Source organism: Mesoplodon mirus, assembly GCF_964341445.2.
Source record: "Mesoplodon mirus genome assembly, chromosome: 14".
NCBI classification, from domain to species: Eukaryota; Metazoa; Chordata; class Mammalia; order Artiodactyla; family Ziphiidae; genus Mesoplodon; species Mesoplodon mirus.
Window position 1 is genome coordinate 42,958,305 of NC_138990.1, and position 19,319 is coordinate 42,977,623.

The following is a 19,319-nucleotide window of genomic DNA, read 5'->3' on the forward strand; positions in this document are numbered from 1 at the left end:
GTTGCAGTGTGCATGCTTCTCACTGCGATGGCTTCTCTTGTTGAGGAGCACAGGCTCTAGGCGCGCAGGCTTCAGTAGTTGTGGCACGTGGGCTCAGTAGCTGTGGCTTGCAGGCTCTAGAGTGTAGGCTCCGTAGTTGTGGCACACGGGCTTAGTTGCTCCACGGCACGTGGGATCTTCCCAGACCAGAGATCGAACCTGTGTCGCCTGCATTGGCAGGCAGATTCTTAGCCACTGTGCCACCAGGGAGGTCCCTCGACTTTTTTTTTTTTTTTAGTTGAAGTACAGTTGATTTAAAATGTTGTGTTAAGAAATTCCCTGGCCGTCCAGTGGTTAGGACTCTGAGCTTTCCCTGCTGAGGACACAGGTTCAGTCCCTCGCTGGGGAGCTAAGATCCCACAAGCCACGTGGCATGGCCAAAAAAAGAAAAAAGTTGTGTTAGTTTCAGATGTACAGCAAAGTGAGTCTGTTTTTTTATATATATATAACATATATATAATATATATAATACATATAATGTATATAAAAATATATATGATATATATAATATATATAAAATATATGTGTTATATATATTTTTCAAATTCTTTTTCATTATAGGTTATTACAAGATAGTGAATATAAGTTCTGTGTGCTATGCAGGAGGCCCTTGTTGTTTATCTATTTTATATGTAGTAGTGTTTATCTGTTAATCCCAAACTCCTAATTTATCCCTCACCCCACCTTTCCCCTTCAGTAGCCATAAGTTTGTTTTCTATATCTATGAGTCTGTTTCTGTTTTGTAAATATATTCACTTGTATCATTTTTTTAGATTCTACATAAGGGTTATCATGTGATATTTTCAACTAACTTTTTTTTTTGCGGTACGCAGGCCTCTCACTGTTGTGGCCTCTCCCGTTGCGGAGCACAGGCTCCGGACGCACAGGCCCAGCAGCCATGGCTCACGGGCCTAGCCGCTCCGCGGCATGTGGGATCTTCCCAGACTGGGGCACGAACCTGTGTCCCCTGCATCAGCAGGCGGACTCTCAACCACTGCACCACCAGGGAAGCCCTCAACTAACTTTTGAGATACTACCACTTACTACATTTTGAGGTAGTATCTTGGAAAAGCTATTAAAATGCTTTTTGCAACTACATATCTGTTTGAGGCTTGATTTTTGTTTTTTTTAATGTACTTCAATCAAAATGCCATATCACAGCAGACTGAAGGCAGCAGCAATTATGAGAATCTAGCTGGCTTTTCGAAGTCAGACATGAAAGAGATCCCTTTACTCTAATTTGCCTTAAAATTTTTTTAAATATATTTTTTATTTATTTTATTTGGTTGCACTGTGTCTCAGTTGCGGCAGGCGGGCTCCTTAGCTGTGGCATGCAAACTCTTAGTTGCGACACGCATGTGAGGTCTAGTTCCCTGACCAGGGATCGAATCTGGACCCCCTGCATTGAGAGCTCGAAGAGAGTTCTTTAGTTCTTCAGACTGAAGTCTGAAGGGCTTAGGTTGAAAAATAGCAGCCCGGTTCCTCCATGGCCATGATATCTAATTCCCAGAGGTAATCACTACCCAGAGGTAGTCTTAACTATTTCTTCTTGTATAAAGACTGTATTTCTAAGAATATACTAAAAATGATAGTTCTTGATTTTTTAGGTTTTTTCAAATTATGTATTGACTTTTTTAAAATAGAAAATGAGAATTTAGCTCTTATTCTTCCTTCCCCTCATCCCCAAACCACCTCCTCTCATTTGACTAACATAATTATATCATAATTTGGGATTAAATCAATTATCATTGTTTATATCTTTATGACTTTGTAAATACTGTCCAGCATCACTGAGTCATATAGTGTGTGATGATATTTCTTTTCCTGACTGCCTTTTAAATTTTCACTAGAATTAGTAGTTTTTTCCCTTCCAGTTTGCCTTTATTTTCTTTGTGGCTGTCATTAATTTATCCCTGAACTCTGATAGAAGGCTGTATCTTTTTCCAGTATGTTTGAACATATTAGATAATTTTACCAGTTTACTTTTTTCTGAAGGACAACTGTGGTGAAGCCCTTCTTTCTCCGATGTCCTCTAGGGGAGTTACACTGCTGCTGCCCTGGAATCTATGATCCTGAGCACTTTATTTATCTCTCCTCTCACTTCTGGTGCACTGAATTCTGTGCCTCTCCCAACCCCTACCCTGTATGTTTCTAATTTTATGAAGCCAGTCTTGAGGTGTTTTATGCAGAAAGTGCGTGTAAAAAGAGTGCGTGGGAAATGGATGGCTTAAAACCTTGCGCACCTGAATTTGCCTTTATTCTGCCTTCACACATGATTGATAGATTGCTGTTTTGGCATCTGAGCCTGTGTGTGTGGCATGTTTTTGCTCCCCGCAACCTATTAGAATCTTTTCTTTAATCTCCTCATGTTCTGATGGGCCTTGGTATAGATTCTTTTTCATTCATTCAATACAGAAACTTGTATTTTACTCTTCTAGGACATTTTCTCATGTTGCTTCTCGATATTTTGCTCCCCTCTGTTTCCTGTCTCTCTAGAGTATTTTTACTTAGATAATGGATCTCTGGGACTGAGTCTCTTATTATTTCTCCTGTTTTCCACCTCTTTGTTGTTTTGTTCTATTTTAATTGTAATATTTCTTCAACCTTATATTCAATCCTTTTGTTTAATTTCCATTTTAAGTTTCTAAGAGCTCTTTTGCTCCCTGAATATTCCCTCCTACTCCCTCTCAAACATCCTCTCTTATATAAGTGTATTAATTATCGTTTTTGCGTTTTTGTTTTTAAGTTTCTTCTGTTTTCCTCAGTGTCTTTTTTTTTTTTGGCCCATGCAGCTTGTGGGATAGTTCCTTGACCAGGGATTGAACCCCGGGCCCTCAGCAGTGAAAGTACCGGTCCTAACCACTGGACTGCTAGGGAATTCCCCTCCTCAGTATCTTTATGTACTCTTTTCCTATTTGTTTTGTTCTCATTCTTTTCTTTTTTTTTAATTAATTTTTATTGGAGTATAGTTGATTTACAATGTTGTATTAGTTTCTGCTGTACAGCGAAGTGAGTCAGTTACACATATACATATATCCACTCTTTTTTAGATTCTTTTCCTGTATAGGTTATTACAGAGTATTGAGTAGAATTCCCTGTGCTATACTGCAGGTCCTTATTAGTTGTCTGTTTTATATATGTGTTAATTCCAATCTCCCAATTTATCCCTCCCTGCCACTTTCCCCCTTGGTAACCATAAGTTTGTTTCCTACATCTGTGACTCTATTTCTTTTGTGTGAGTAAGTTCATTTGTACAATTTTTTTAGTTCTCTTTCTTTTCTGTGAGTACCATGAGAGCAGAGTCTTGGCAGTTTGGTTATAGGTAAAAAAAAAAAGAGGTAATATAATATAGTGGTTAAGAGTATGGATTCCAACCCCAGCTCCACCCTTACTGACCATGTGATATTGGGCAATTTAATTAATCTTTTGTGTTTCTAATTTCCCATCTATAAAAAGGATAATAATACCCACCTTGTGTGGATTTTAGGAGGATTAAATAAATACATGTAGGGAAAGTACTTTAAACAGTGTTTGGTACATGTAAGTGTACACACAAGTGCTCTCCCAGATAAGTACATAGACAGACAGACAGATAGATAGGCAGGCAGGCTAATAATATATGCTATCATTATTGTGATTGTTTTCCCTAACATCTTAGTGGAGTGCCTGTTACATATTAGGCACTCAATAAACATATGCTGAATGAATAAATGCTAGAGACAAGGGAAGGCCTCTAATAGTCTATTTTCTTAAATGGTTTTTTATAAGTCCTTCTGTGTTCAGCCTGAAGCATCCCTGCATCCTACTGTATTTCTGAACCTTTCTGTATTTCTACAGTGACTTCTTTGATTCAATGAGTGAATAAATAATGTTCTTAGGAGATGATCAACAAGATGTTGAGAGATGAAATATTGATAACAGTAACACTGATAGTTTATATTTGAAGGAATAGCCATTAATTACTCATAGTTTCTTTTCCCCCTTTATTCTTCTTAATATTCAAGTCATTTCAGAGTCATTCTCTAAACTGTTGAGAAGTCTGTTCTGGCCAGAAAGCTTTAGTGTCCTCTTAGACAGGGCACAGAATATTTTTGCAAATGACCTCTCTTAAAGAAGCTTATTAATGAATTATTTGAAAATATTATTCATTATGAACCATATTTTTTTTTTTTTTTCTTTTTGCGGTATGCGGGCCTCTCACTGTTGTGGCCTCTCCCGTTGCGGAGCACAGGCTCCGGACGCGCAGGCCCAGCGGCCATGGCTCACGGGCCCATCCGCTCCGCGGCACATGGGATCCTCCCAGACCGGGGCACGAACCCGTATCCCCTGCATCGGCAGGCGGACTCTCAACCACTGCGCCACCAGGGAGGCCCAATGAACCATATTTTATGTATACATTATAATTTTTGATATTTTACATTTGAAGCTTGCTGTTAAGAATGGTATATTTAAAAAATTTGTAGCTGTGTGCGGTGGTGGATGTTAAGTACACTTATTCTGTAATCATCTTGCAATAGATATATATATCAAACCATTATGTTGTATACCTAAGACTAATACAAGGTTATATGTCAGTTATATCTCTATTTTAAAGAAAAGATTGATACAGAAAATATACACTGATAGAAGAAAGTTTCAAGGGGCTTTTAGTTTATTAGTACACTTCATTTATTAACATGATGCATCTTGTTTCTTACTGCTTTGCAGGCAGATGTAAGTATAAAATTATGGAAAAATGGATTCACAGTCAATGATGATTTCAGAAGTTATTCTGATGGTGCAAGTCAGCAGTTTCTGAACTCCATCAAAAAAGGGTAAGCAGTCTTTGTAAATAGAGGGATATTTATTTATTTATTTATTTATTTAAAATTAATTAATTTATTTTTGGCTGTGTTGGGTCATCATTGCTGCCCGCGGGCTTTCTCTAGTTGAGGAGAGTGGGGGCTACTCTTTGTTGCGGTGCGTGGGCTTCTCACTGCGGTAGCTTCTCTTGTTGCGGAGCACGGGCTCTAGGTGCGTGGCCTTCAGTAGTTGTGGCACACGGGCTCGGTAGTTGTGGCTCGAGGCCTCTAGAGCGCAGGCTGAGTAGTCGTGGCGCAAGGGCTTAGTTGCTCCACGGCATGTGGGATCTTCCCAGACCAGGGCTCGAACCCGTGTCCCCTGCATTGGCAGGCGGATTCTTAACCACTGCACCACCAGGGAAGTCCAAGAAGAATATTTTAGATATATTTCATTTAGAAGATTCCTTTTAATGTTGTTCACATGTTCCTGTGCATTCAAAGACACTTTTTCTTTTATAAATTCAGATTTTTTCATAAGATGAGTTTTCTTAAAAGAACCACAGCTGTAATTTTGAAGGGTCAGGAATTTGAATTCTGACCAACCAAAAGCTGACTTAAATTAATTCACTTTTTTGTTTGTTTGTTTGTTTTTGTGGTACGCGGGCCTCTCACTGTGGTGGCCTCTCCCGTTGCGGAGCACAGGCTCTGGACACACAGGCTCAGTGGCCATGGCTCACGGGCCTATCCGCTCCGCAGCATGTGGGATCTTCCCAGACTGGGGCACGAGCCCGTGTCCCCTGCATCAGCAGGCGGACTCTCAACCACTGCGCCACCAGGGAAGCCCTACGTGTCTTTTTTTTTTTTTTTTTTTTTTTTTTTTTAGCTGCATTGGGTCTTCCTTCCTGTGCTCAGCTTTCTCTAGTTGCGGTGACTGGGAGCTACTCTTCATTGCAGTGCGTGGGCTTCTCATTGTGGTGGCTTCTCTTGTTGCGGAGCACAAGCTCTAGGCACGTGGGCTTCAGTAGTTATGGCACGCGGGCTCAGTAGTTGTGGCTCACGGGTTCTAGAGCTCAGGCTCAGTAGTTGTGGCATGTGGGCTCAGTAGTTGTGGCACACAGGCCACAGGGCCTTGAAGATATTGCTCCTATGTTTTCCTTTTCTTTTCTTTGTTTTTTAAATATTTATTTATTTTATTTATTTGGCTGCGCCAGGTCTTAGTTGCAGCATGTGGGATCTTTAGTGGCAGCACGTGCAATCTTTAGTTGATACATGCTGGATCTTTAGTTGCAGCATGTGGGATCTTTTAGTTTTGGCATGTGGGATCTAATTCCCTGACCAGGGATGGAACCTGGGCCCCCTGCATTGGGAGCGTAGAGTCTTAACCGCTGGACCACCAGGGAAGTCCCTTACTCCTATGTTTTCTTATAATTAAAGTTCTAACAGAACCTCCGATTACTCTTTCATGTTAGATTGATAGAAAGAAAATTAATGAATAAAAAGCATGAACATTCTTTCTGCAATTGATGCTCATATTCATGCTCTTGCTTTCCTAAAAAGATACACAAAATTAAATATCTGTCCTATGGCACTGTCCTTAGCACATGATTTTATGTGTAACATCAATTTAATGGTGTAATGTACTTATTTTGGTCAGTTTTTATTTCAGAAGGGTTGATAGTATTCTACATCTAACCAATTTTCAATATATACATACACATATAGGTCTGTATGTATGTATATGTACAACGTATATACAGATTTTAAATGGCTCTATATTATATAATATAATTAATTTGGAATCTTTTTCAAACTAATACAAAAGTTGCAAGTGTGGTACAAAGAACTTCTGTAAAAGCATTTGAGAGTAAGTTGCTAAAGTGATGCCCCATCATCCTGAATACTTTAGTTTGTATTTTTATTAAAAAGGAAATATATTTTCCTATGTAACCACAATACAACCATCTATTGATGTATAATATTATTACCAATTATTCCTCAGAATGTATTCAAGTTTCACTTTTTATCTTAATATTATCCTTTATAGCAAAAGCATCCAATTCAGAATTACACATTGCTTGTAAATGTCATGTCTCTTTAGTCTCCTTCAGGAGGGAACAGTTTCTCAGTTTTTGTTTTTGTCTGTTTTTAATGACCTTGACACTTGAAGATTATGGGCCCAAATTATATAGAATGTCTCTCAATTCAGATTTATCTGATTTCGTCCTCATGATAAGATTAAATTACACATTATTTGTAGTAATATCACAGAAGTAACGCTATCCTAACTTCAGTAGTAAGTTGGTCTTTGCTTTTCTTTATGGTTTTTTGCTTTTCTTTATAATTTTTTCATTTTATCTGTTTTTTTGAACTATGTAAATGCAATGTGTTTATTTTTTGTGTCTACTCAACTTATTTCTCTGGGATATTCATCCATGTTGTTGCATATAGCTATAGTTGGCATGAATCCCAGAAGCAATATAAGAAAGATAAATTTGATTATGTAAAATGCCAAACTGGGAATACTTGTTTCATATATATCCTGTAAATGGAATATATACATATTTCTTACAAATCAGTAAGAAAAAGATGAAAAGAGTATTTTATATGTTTGTACCATTTGATCTACTTTATAACAGAATAACAATGTGCATGTGGTAAAAATGAATGACATATATCCATATACTAACATGAGAAGATTTCTGTGGTATATTGCTTTTTTTTTTTTTAAAGCAGTTTGCAAAATACAGAATAGTGTGCATAGAATGATACCATCTTTGGAAAAAATATAATTATTATGTGGAATTTTACTATATAGAGAGAGAAAATTTAGGAGATACACCGCAAAGTTTTTTATTAGAGTGAGAGTGGAATTATAAGGACTGTCACTTTGGGGGTAGGGGGCTGTCATTTTCTTTCTTAAGTCTACATGTGTTTACATTTTTTTATGTCTTGTTTTTCTAGAACCAGCCTGTAGCTATATTTTCATTTTAAAGAATGAAATAAGAGCTTGATTTTTCTCTAACTGTATTATTTTAAATACATTTAGTTTTTATTGTATAGAATATATATGCCTCTTATTTCTGTATATTTTTCTATTCTTTTTACATGCACAGTATGTTTTTCAGAGAAAGAAAAAACATATTAGGGGCTTTATCACTTTCTTTCTTTACTTTCCAAGGGAATTACCTTTAGAATTACAGGGAGTTTTTGATAAAGAGGAGGTCGATGTTAAAGTTGAAGATAAGAAAAATGAAGTATGTATGTCAACGAAGCCTGTGTTCCAGCCCTTCTCAGGACAGGGTCACAGACTGGGAAGGTGAGTAGGCTCATGATCTGTAATTTCCATAAGCAGAGGTTTGACTAATATTCAGCTTGTCATTATTTTACTATGTAGACCACACATATAGAGTTATCATTTCTCCCATTGGAAATGAGATTTTTCATGTTAACTTTTATGAGAACTTCTAAGTCATATTCACCTTAGTGTAAATTAACATATGCTGGCACTATACTAAAAAGTCATGGTGGCTTTTTTGGTTTTGTCCGATCAAAAGTGCCTGGCTTAGTGAGGACGTTGGGCAAAATTGGGTGGATAAATCATTTTTTCTCCCTTGCACCCACCACTTGAGCTTTGCCATTAATGTCACAGAGTACATAGGCTAGCTTTTGGATATAAGGTTCTGTATTATAGTTACCAATGCCTTCAGCATTGTGTCCTCTGATCAGCATCTGAATTTTGAGGTAATAAAAGTGAAATAATGCCTGATAAAGTTAGTATCAGTATCAGAGCCTTTAATTATTGGGTTGGCCAAGAAGTTCGTTCGGGTTTTTCATACGCTCTTCCAAAAAACCCGAACGAACTTTTTGACCAGCCCAATATTTTCAAACTTTGCAGTATTCATCTTATCTAATTATGCCTATGGAAGAATATGCAAAGAGGTTAAATATAGGATTGCTTTCATTTTTATGAATTCTCATATATTAATTATGAAGATTGGTAAGGTATATAAATGCATATTCATCCACACATGGAAAAATATCCCAATGTGACTTTCAGAGTGATGAGGGAATACTTTGTTTCCTTTCATTTCCTTTATAACCCAAGGACTGTTCTCTACAGAGAACTTACAATTTCTTTTAGAAATTTTAACCTGGGGAGTAGGTAAAGGTAAAGTCCACGGATCTGTCAGCACTATAAAATTGTTCTGTAAGGCACGATTCAAATACATAAGTACACTCTTCAGGTATACTTACATAACAGTCCACAAGCTTACAAATTACTTAGATGTGCATAATTTTATTAGATTCCTATGATCATCATGTATGATGGATATAACTGATACTAATATCTTTTTCTGTTAGGGAACAGCTGTGACTAGCCAAAATCTTCCGAAAAGCTATACTCACTGTAAAGTTTTTATAGTAATTGTTTAATGATAAAGTTCTGCTTAATGAAAAACATGCATCTGACTTGTTGTCTGGATTTTCTTAGTGCTACACCAAAAATTGTTTCTAAAGCGAGGACTATTGAAGTTGAGAATAAAAATAAGTTGTCTACTGTCCCACTAAACAGTCTGGAACCCATCACTAATATACAGATCTGGTTAGCCAATGGGAAAAGGATTGTCCAGAAATTTAACATTTCTCATAGGTGAGTCTTCCATTTCATTATTTGTCTGATTTGTTCCCTAAGTTTTAATTGTATTTCTTCTTTTCGGGTCAGTCAACAGCTATTTTTAAGAACTAAGGATCTTAATAAATAGTTCTCTAAGCATAATGTTTCATGACAATGGAAATTCTTGGACATTAATGAAGTATTTTCAGTCTGTTTTATGGATTATCATTTCATTAGTTTTCCTGTTTACCTAGATACATAATTTTGAAAGAATTATTTTTAGTATGTTTTTAAGTTGATCATTAGCATTATGTGTGTATTTTTCTGTTAATTGTAGAAAAGGAATGATAATACAGGAAAGTACTGAAAGAAATTGAAATCAAGTTAAATTCCGTCACCCAGAGATAATCACTACTACTAGTTTGATGGATTTTTCCAGTCTTTTATCTCGTCTTAAAATGTTTTTTCATTTTAATTAAAGTAGGAACATATTGTATATAGGTTTCCAAGTCCCTGGGACCTCCTTTAAACTTTTTACATCTTCCCATCATTCTCTGAGCATTTTCTTGTTTATTGGCACAAAATATTTTTTCAGGTTCATTCTGTACGTTTTCTAAGAAGCCCTGGTTCTTTTTAGTGGCCAAGGGTATTGAGGATCTGGTTACTAGGTATACTTATTGCCACCATTCCAGGCCCTCTGCGTGGAAAGAGCTACAGGTGTCTCTACATACATACACATATGCATATATATACACAAACTAACACACATTGACAAATGTATTTCTATATCTTTGCGTAGCGAAAACCATGAGTTCACATAGATAGCTCTAATTTCAATCCACCACCACAGGGTTTATTCTAGTTTTCCCCTTTCCATATTTGTAATTAACTTCTTCACTTTCTTCAGTTTAACTTCCTTCAGTGAGAAACCTGGCTCCAGTTATTCTCAATATATTTATTATTATTTTTTAAAATGTTTATTTATTTATTGGTTGCGCTGGATCTTAGTTGCAGCAGGTGGGCTCCTTAGTTGCGGCTTGAGGGCTCCTTAGTTGTGGCATGTGAACTCTTAGTTGTGGTATGCATGTGTGACCTAGTTCCCTGACCAGGAATTGAACCTGGGCCCCCTTCGTTGGGAGCACAGAGTCTTAACCTCTGCGCCACCAGGAAAGCCCCCAATATATTTATTTATTGATCAGTTCTCCTACATGTAACCAGTCTCCTTCTTCTACTGCTGCCTCCTCCCCAGCCTGGAAGCCTCCCTCTTCCTGCTGGGTCTCTTGACACATCACATCATGCCAATGCCCTGTTTGCCTTCCTGGGCTCTGGCAGTCAGTGCTGCCTATCTTCCCCCATGAGTGGTCACTTTCCACCTCTTTCTGGTTCTGACACACTGCAGTTGGCCCCTCCTCTGTATGAATGCTCTTTTTATTCTGCTTGAGACAGCCTGCTGTGTACCACCTCTCCTATATTCCTAACCCATCTTGGCTTCTGACACTCTGCACTGAACACCTCTTCTGTGTGGACACACTCCTAACCCTGCTCATACTGCAACCGTCCCCACCTGCCTTCCTCTACATGGGCGCCCTCCTCCTGCTGGTCAGACTCTGTCTGACACCAGGAAGATGGGCCGCTTTCCTGTACAGATGTCCTCTTCACCCAACCTGGACTCGGATTCCCTGATCTGGGCCACCACAACTCCCTCTCATATCTGGCCTGTATGCCAGTAGGTTCTCATTATTATCTATTTTATACATAGTAGTGTATATATGTCAATCCCACTCTCCCAGTTCGTCTCACCCTACCCTTCCCCCATTGGTAACCACAAGTTTGTTCTCTACAACTCAGGTTTGTTTCTTTTTAGGGAAATAAAATATTTTAATCCCAACTTCTTTGTCTAGAAAAATACTTCTGGCATTTTCAATAACAATTAGTTACCTACCATTTTTTTTCCCTGAATGACTTGAAGCATTTAAAAACCTTTGACTGGCCAACGGTATTTATTAAGTGATAATTAAGCAAGCTTTGTATTTTAATTGGACTGTTTAGTCCAGTTTTTGTAATGTTGTATAATATCCTGAACTAGTTAGGTTTAAGGCTACCATCTTGCTTTTTGTTTTCTCTTTACCCCATGTCTTTTTATTCTTCACTCCTCCTTTCTTGCCTCTTTTTGAGCTTAATGAGTATTATTTTTTATCCTCTCATAGCTTTTTAGATTGGCATTTCTTTATTCTTGTAGTAGTATTGTAGAGATCACAGTACACATTTTTAATTTTTACTGCACAGTTCCTTTAATCTTTATTGGGTTTTTTAAATTTATATTCTTTGCCATAAGCTTCAGCCTTTCGTTATCCAATTGTTGGTACCCCAATAAATACAAGTGACCATTTTCTTGATTTTTTTGGTAACCTGCACAGATTAACAGGGTGGCAACTGGTGAATTTGATTGAATGGGAAAATTCTGTCTTTGATGATGTCATATTTCATTAATTCTTGTTTGCACATTTTTTCACATTTTAGCATCTCTGAAATGGGGATGCATCCTTATAATTTCTTGTTGGCCATATGGCAGTCATGACACAATTGACTTTGCCTTGGCATCTGCCTCAAAGCATGCAGAACAAGCGTCAGCTCGATGAAAGATCATCCCAGAGACAGTAGTGGAGAACTTTTCAAAGTACTGCTGTATCATCAACACACCCGATGATACAGAAAGGAGTATTATATGGAAAAACATGTACATCAATGACTGAATCAGAAGTGATTTGAAGGATCTGAGTCTGAATAACGTTCAACTGTTAGGAATGACTTCACCATTTTATTCTAATCTTATTACGGAGGAAAGTGATTTGATGAATGTTTGTGTGAAAATTAGTTAAAAGTGCTCTTTCAATAAATATAAAAATTCTTAGTGTTTAAGAAACTATTTTGTCATAATCTGGATTTTTTACAATTTTAGTAGTATATAAAATGACAAGTCTTAGAATCAGTGGCATCTCAGGGGGGTTTTTTTGGCCGTGCCGCCTGGCTTGCAGGATCGCAGCTCCCCGACCAGGGATTGAACCCAGGCCATGGCAGTGAAAGCCCGGAATCCTAACCACTAGGCCACCAGGGAACTCCCAGTGGCCTCTTAATTTCGATGAACTGTATACGTACTTTCCCTTTCTAAATACACACGCATATACTTACATGAACATAACTTTGAGCTACCTTCAAGATTGCAGTGATTGGGAGGACTTCCCTGGTGGCGCCGTGGTTAAGAATCCGCCTGCCAATGCAGGGGACACGGGTTCGAGACCTGGTCTGGGAAGATCCCACATGCCGCAGAGCAACGAAGCCCGTGCACCACAACTACTGAGCCTGCACTCTAGAGCCTGCGAGCCACAACTACTGAGCCCATGTGCCACAACTACTGAAGCCCACACACCTAGAGCCCATGCTCTGTAACAAAGACAAGCCACCGCAATGAGAAGCACGTGCAATGCAACGAAGAGTAGCCCCCGCTTGCCGCAGCTAAAGAAAGCCCGCGTGCAGCGACGAAGATCAAATGCAGCCAAAAATAAATAAATAAATATTTTAAAATCACTGTTATTAAAAAAAAAAAGACTGCAGTGATTATATTACACTATAGTGTTCATTATACTAACTGAAAGTCTACGGGCACTGGGTTAAGAATTTTCTTAACTAGATTTGAAGCACAGCCTGACGTGTTATTGAAGAGATACAGCCTGTGTCTGTGTAGGATTACTGGTTGGACCATTTCTGATCCATTCAGAGCAAGATATATAGATTTTTCTGTTATAGAAACTTGCAGGCATATGCAAAAGCAAAGAGAGGATATAATGATCCATCATCACTCAGTTCCCACTGAACTATGTTAAGCAAATCCCAGACTTCATATAGTTTCATAGGTAGATATTTCAGAGTGTGTTTCTAAAAAATAGAGACTCAAAATGTAACTATAATACCCTTGTCACATCTAAGATAAGGAATAGTAATTCCTGACTATTATCAGGGGTGAACCTTTAAAAGGTAGCCCAAGTGAGTACTTACATCATCATAATTTGATTATTCTGTATTAACATAGCCAGGTATCATCACAAGTTATTACCTTAAATTAACTAATTCGGGTCTTCATAAAATTATATTAATAGTTTGTGCTATTTTGCAGGGTAAGCCACATCAAAGACTTCATCGAAAAATACCAAGGATCTCAAAGAAGTCCTCCCTTTTCCCTGGCAACAGCTCTTCCTTTCCTCAAATTACTAGATGAAACACTCACACTGGAAGAAGCCAATTTACAGAATGCTGTAATCATTCAAAGACTCAAAAAAACCGCTGAACCTTTTAAAGAACTTTCATAACATTGATTTTTGATACACTGAGTGGAAAGTTTCCAGAAAAATGATGGTCATAAGTGGACATGCACACCAAAATGAGGGGGAAGTCAGATTTGCTGGGCTTTGCACTATTTAACTCCCTCCTGATGAGAAGATTTTAAAATAAGTACAAGTTAGGAAAATAAACTATGACTGGAAACTATATTCAGTGAACTTTTCCCAGAAGGCTACTCAGAAAGAAAAATAGACTTATTTTCAAATACCAGTTATTTAACGTAAGATATATTAAATAACTATATCATTTAAAATCTTAATACGGCATAAATTAGCAAATACGTTCATAGCATCTTTCATTCAAACATCATTCCCAAACAGCAGTGATTTGTTTAAATGTTAGCTGTCTCAGACTTTTTTAAATAGCAATACATTAAAAAATTATACATGGCAGGTTAAAAACATCAATGCAATTTTTTTATATCTGAGATACAATCAAAAGGCTGGAAGGAACTGCTTTCACCACAGCTATGCCTCAACCTCAGAAGTGTTCCCAATTAGCATTATCTCATGGTAAGATACACTCAAATATTAACTTGGCAACAGTATCTGGGATGTATTTTCATTTAAGAATAAAACTGTGTAGCTTAGTATAAGCCAGTATCAATCTGCTGACATACATTTCAACATTTTCGAGACGTATAAATTTAAAAGAATTCTTTTTTCTCTAGGAACCGCAGTTTATCCCCTACTTTATTTTCTTTCAAAAATTAGGGATTTGGGGGCTTCCGTGGTGGCGCAGTGGTTGAGAGTCCGCCTGCCAATGCAGGGGACACGGGTTCGTGCCCCGGTCCGGGAAGATCCCACATGCCGCGGAGCGGCTGGGCCCGTGAGCCATGGCCGCTGAGTCTGCGCATCCGGAGCCTGTGCTCCGCAACGGGAGAGGCCACAACAGTGAGAGGCCCGCGTACCGCAAAAAAAAAAAAAAAAAAAAAATGAGGGGTTTGTTCTTCGTTAACGTGCGGAGTGGACCGTTTGTTTGCCTCACGTAGAACCTAATGCTAGTGTTGTCATGTTACTAATTAACATTTTTAAATGCGCCGTGTAAAGTATGGTTTTCTACTTCATACACCACACAGCTCATTTATATATTACAGGAGTAGTTATTACATTCTGATGTCACTAAGGAAAACATGCTAGTTTTTTTTTTTTTTTTGCGGTACGCGGGCCTCTCACTGCTGTGCCCTCTCCCTCCGCGGAGCACAGGCTCCGGACGTGCTGGCTCAGCGGCCATGGCTCACGGGCCCAGCCGCTCTGCGGCATGTGGGATCTTCCCGGACCGGGGCACGAACCTGTGTCCCCTGCATCGGCAGGCGGACTCTCAACCACTGCGCCACCAGGGAAGCCCAAACATGCTAGATTTTTAACTAAAACTGGCTACACTCAGTATTTCCCTGTCAGATTAAATCCCCTTGCCTGACAATAAGTTTAAGAAGCTTTTTGCAGACGATCTATTGAATCATATTTAAAGTGAAATATACATTGAATGTGCCAAGGCACTAAGTGGCCATGCCTAACAGCAGTAATGTTCATAGGGTGCTGGATGTCTGCTGGAAAGAGCAGTTCTCAAACTTTTTGGTCTCAAGACCTGTTGCTTATGTGGGTTATAAATACTAATATTATATTTAAAATAAAAACTTATAAAATATTCATTAAAAATAACATGTTACTATAAAGAACATTTTTATGAACAGTGTCTCTTTTCCAAAATTTAAAAAGATTTAGTGAGAAACGTGGCATTGTATTTCATTTTTTGGAAATATCTTTACTGTCTGATTTAAAGAAGACAGATGGAATCTCATCTGCTTCTGTATGTCTGTTGCAGTATCACACATCATGTAGCCTATAGTAAATGCTACTGTACATTCATGAGAAAGTGAAAAAAAGCAAATAACATCTTAGTATAATTATGAAAATAGTTTTGACCTTGCAGGACCCTTGCAAGAGCTAATCTTATAAAAGCAGTGATTTGCAGTGATTCTCAGGCCTTAATGTGTAAGAATCACTTGGGAAGCTTTTCAGAATGTCTATTACCTGCCACCTACCACACACATTTTAACGGTTCATTGTATTTGGGATGGGTTCCAGATGTCTACATTTTTAATCCCAAGTAATTCTTAGGTATGTAGTAGGAGAACCAGTCTTCAGGAAATCCTGCACTAAGCTTCCACCCTAATAAAATAAAACCTGTGTGCTGCATCATGGACAGTGCAAGACTCAACTGAAATCGGACTGTTAGACCTTTAAATTTTATTGTAATCCACCAGTTTGTTCTTAGACTGTCCTCCCACCCTTTAATTCTGAACTAATCATGAGATAAACCTGTGCTTTATCTTCTGTAAGCACAGCTGAGACAAGGCTGCAACATTTTTTTTTTTTTTTTGGCGGTCTGCGGGCCTCTCACTGTTGTGGCCTCTCCCGTTGCGGAGCACAGGCTCCGGATGCGCAGGCTCAGCGGCCATGGCTTACGGGCCCAGCCGCTCCGCGGCATATGGGATCCTCCCGGACCGGGGCACGAACCCGTATCCCCTGCATTGGCAGGCGGACTCTCAACCACTGCGCCACCAGGGAGGCCCAAGGCTGCAACATTTAAATGAGTTTTTTATTAAAGGCTCAGGGACAACAAAAGGGAAATAAACACATAACTAGATGACCTGATTTATAAGGTATACCTTATGTTTGAAGTTCATTTTAAGAATGCTTCCTTTTCTAGCTCGCAGCCTTCTAGGTGGTAGAGGTCTTTTTATCAAGAAGAGAGGGAGAACAAAGGAGAGCCTTTTCCTTTTGTCATATACCCTCAGAAATGAACAGATATATAATAGAAAATATTTATTGTCTGTAACGTTTACGGCTGTGGTAGAGTCGTCTCTTTAGTAAAACAAAAATAATGGCATTCTTAAAAAAATGAGAGGATGGTAAAATCAGATATAACGTAAGTCATTGTTAATATATTTTCAAGAATCTAAGAAAATGTTTCATATAGGCCTATCATGAAGCATTTTATAATTTTCATTTGCATAAATATAAGTCAATTTTTGATTCTCCATATATTTCTATAAAGGGGCTTCTTGTTGGAAATATTTTTCTTGTACATATAAAAAGACCTCCTTTGTGGATTTTCCAGTTTATAGTAATAACCAAAAGACACATTAGAGATTTTCTTGTGTGTACATGCAGAATACACCCCAGTGAGAAGTTCTGTAGAGAAAGACCTGCCATCAGCAAGAACCCTCATTTTTGTAACTGTGAAAACTCTGATTAATGTGGATGATATACTTAAAGGTTTTCTAAAGTGAGAACCATCTGATAAAGCTTTTTACATTAAAGTTTAAAATTCTAAAGTTGTTAGTTAAATATGTAGAATACCCAAAACATGTTGACTTTAGAAAACAAACCGAATTTAGCAAGGGAAGGCAAACTTGAAAATAAAGCCAGCATCTTAGATGTGGAATACAGTTTGACCTAAGTAGTTTCAAAAGTGGCATCAATCAGTGTAAAACCATTGTTGGGGGTGATATGCAGAAGTACATATCTAATTTTACAGATTCTAATTTATTGGTTAAATTACTATGCATTATCCAGGTTATAAAGATGATCTTATTTATTTTATATACTTCTGTCATTCAGAATACTTTTCATTATACTTAATTGTGTTGAAATTATGTATGCATCTATTTCAGTGCCTTGAAGTATTTTGAAAGCAATCTTGCTAATGGTTAAAGAACTGTTGTCTTAAAGATGAAATACTTACTGTTCATTAAAAGGATCAGTGAGACAATTTACATTTGTTTGTTATGAAATAGTTACATAGGGATGCATTTGTCATTTTTATTTGGCAAAGTCATTCAGTTTGAGAATCAACAAACATTTATTAGGTGCTTTCTGTTTGCCAGGTACTTTAACCAATGTTACTTTCATTTAGTACTCAGAAGTGTTAAAATGTGATATTTTTAATACTAACTCAATGGTTGTGTTTACTTCTTACACCATCCTTTGTGTCCTTAGTTGAACTAGCATGAAGACTCCTTAGTAAGATTTACCCCTTTGCTCTTAGTACAAACCATTTAATTTAAACATTGCTCATCACACTGAATCTTCAAATAGAAGTGGCTTATTCAGTAGACTAATATTTGGCTCTTTGTCACTTGATTTAAATGTATGTTTTTTGCACAGATAATTCATATTCATTGGAGAAAATTATACAGTTATGCTAAAATGATCTTTAGCTCACCTGTTATTCCACCCTTCAGAGATAACCACTAATAACGTATTGGTGTGCATCCTTTCAGATGTTTTTAAGTGTATCAGTCTTTAGTTTTGTTTCCAAAGGCAGGCTTCTTGATTATTGTCGGCCTGTTTTATTTATTGAAGTCTATTTGTCTTTAAAAATTGCATTAGGAATATACTATCACTTTAAGCAGAACAGTAACTGTTAGGGGAAAAACTGCCTTTTAGTTACATTTCTGTGCAAAAAAGAGAGGGAGGTGTTTTTTGTTTTTTTTCTGTTGCCCACTTCCCTTCAAAAGTAAAATTGTGGTAGTACATGCAACACAGTATAAGTATTGTAAGTGAAGTGTTTCCAAACCTGCAGAAATTGCATATAAAGTGTTGTGCTCAAACATAAATTATCCAAAGAAACTCACCTTGAGTTTGTTTAGTTTCCAAGAAATTAAATATTTAACACATGCATTACCTAGTTATCTTTGCACTGTTTGCTAGGGCTGCAATCAAGGAAACTGAAGGTACCCGTTTTCTAGATTAAGGAATTGAGGCATAGAAAATGGGATGACTTGCTTTATACCGGGTAGTGTATACTTTCGGGTTAGATTTAGCTGTAATAGGAAATCCAAAATAATGGCTTACAGAATACATTTTATTTTATTTCCCATGCAGAAGTCCGGAGGGAAGCAGTTCAGAGCTGCTAGATCAAAAGTCATGACTCCAGTATTGTTAATCTGCGGATCTCAGCACCAGTTAACTTAAGGTCTTCAGATAGCCTGTTGGCACCAGCCATCACATTTGCATTTCATCATTTCATCCAGTAGAAGCATATCCATTCCCTTTTTTAAAAAAGCTATTGAGATGTAATTCACATACCTTACAATTCACCCATTTAAAGTGTACAACTCAGTGTTTTTTTAGTATATTCACAGGATTGTGCAGCCATCACAATCTGATTTTAGAACATTTTTATCTCTAAAAGAAACCCCATTAATAGTCTTTCTCCACCCTCAGTTCTAGACAGCCACAAGTCTACATTCTTCCTATAGGTTTATTTATTTGGACATTTTCATGTAAATGGAATCAACAATATGTGGTCTTTTGTGACTGGCTTTTTTCACAACATAATGTTTTTAAGGTTCATCCATGTCGTTTTTATTGCTGAATAATAGTCCATTGTATGAATATTCCTAACCTAAATAGCCATTAGCTGATGGACATTTGGGTTGTTTCCACTTTTTAGCTATTAAAAATAGTGCTGCTATGAAC

The 19,319-nt window shown here is 37.6% G+C and overlaps 1 protein-coding gene across 4 annotated transcripts in view; it reads left to right on the forward strand.

The window, feature by feature from the left end:
* Positions 1-19,318, forward strand: part of LOC309815345 (UBX domain-containing protein 2A-like) — a 47,627-nt gene extending 28,309 nt beyond the window's left edge. For 2 of the 4 annotated variants that reach the window (XM_082642092.1, XM_082642089.1), the window contains exons 4-7: positions 4,747-4,853; positions 7,999-8,136; positions 9,313-9,471; positions 13,607-14,774. In XM_082642092.1, the coding sequence (XP_082498218.1) occupies positions 4,747-4,853; positions 7,999-8,136; positions 9,313-9,471; positions 13,607-13,799 (597 nt within the window). In that variant the 3' untranslated portion in view covers positions 13,800-14,774. Of the gene's footprint in view, positions 1-4,746; positions 4,854-7,998; positions 8,137-9,312; positions 9,472-11,955; positions 12,359-13,606; positions 14,775-18,722 lie in introns of those variants that run through there. The other 2 variants (XM_082642091.1, XM_082642090.1) reach the window with 2 other exon arrangements.
* The last annotated feature ends 1 nt before the right edge of the window (position 19,319 follows it).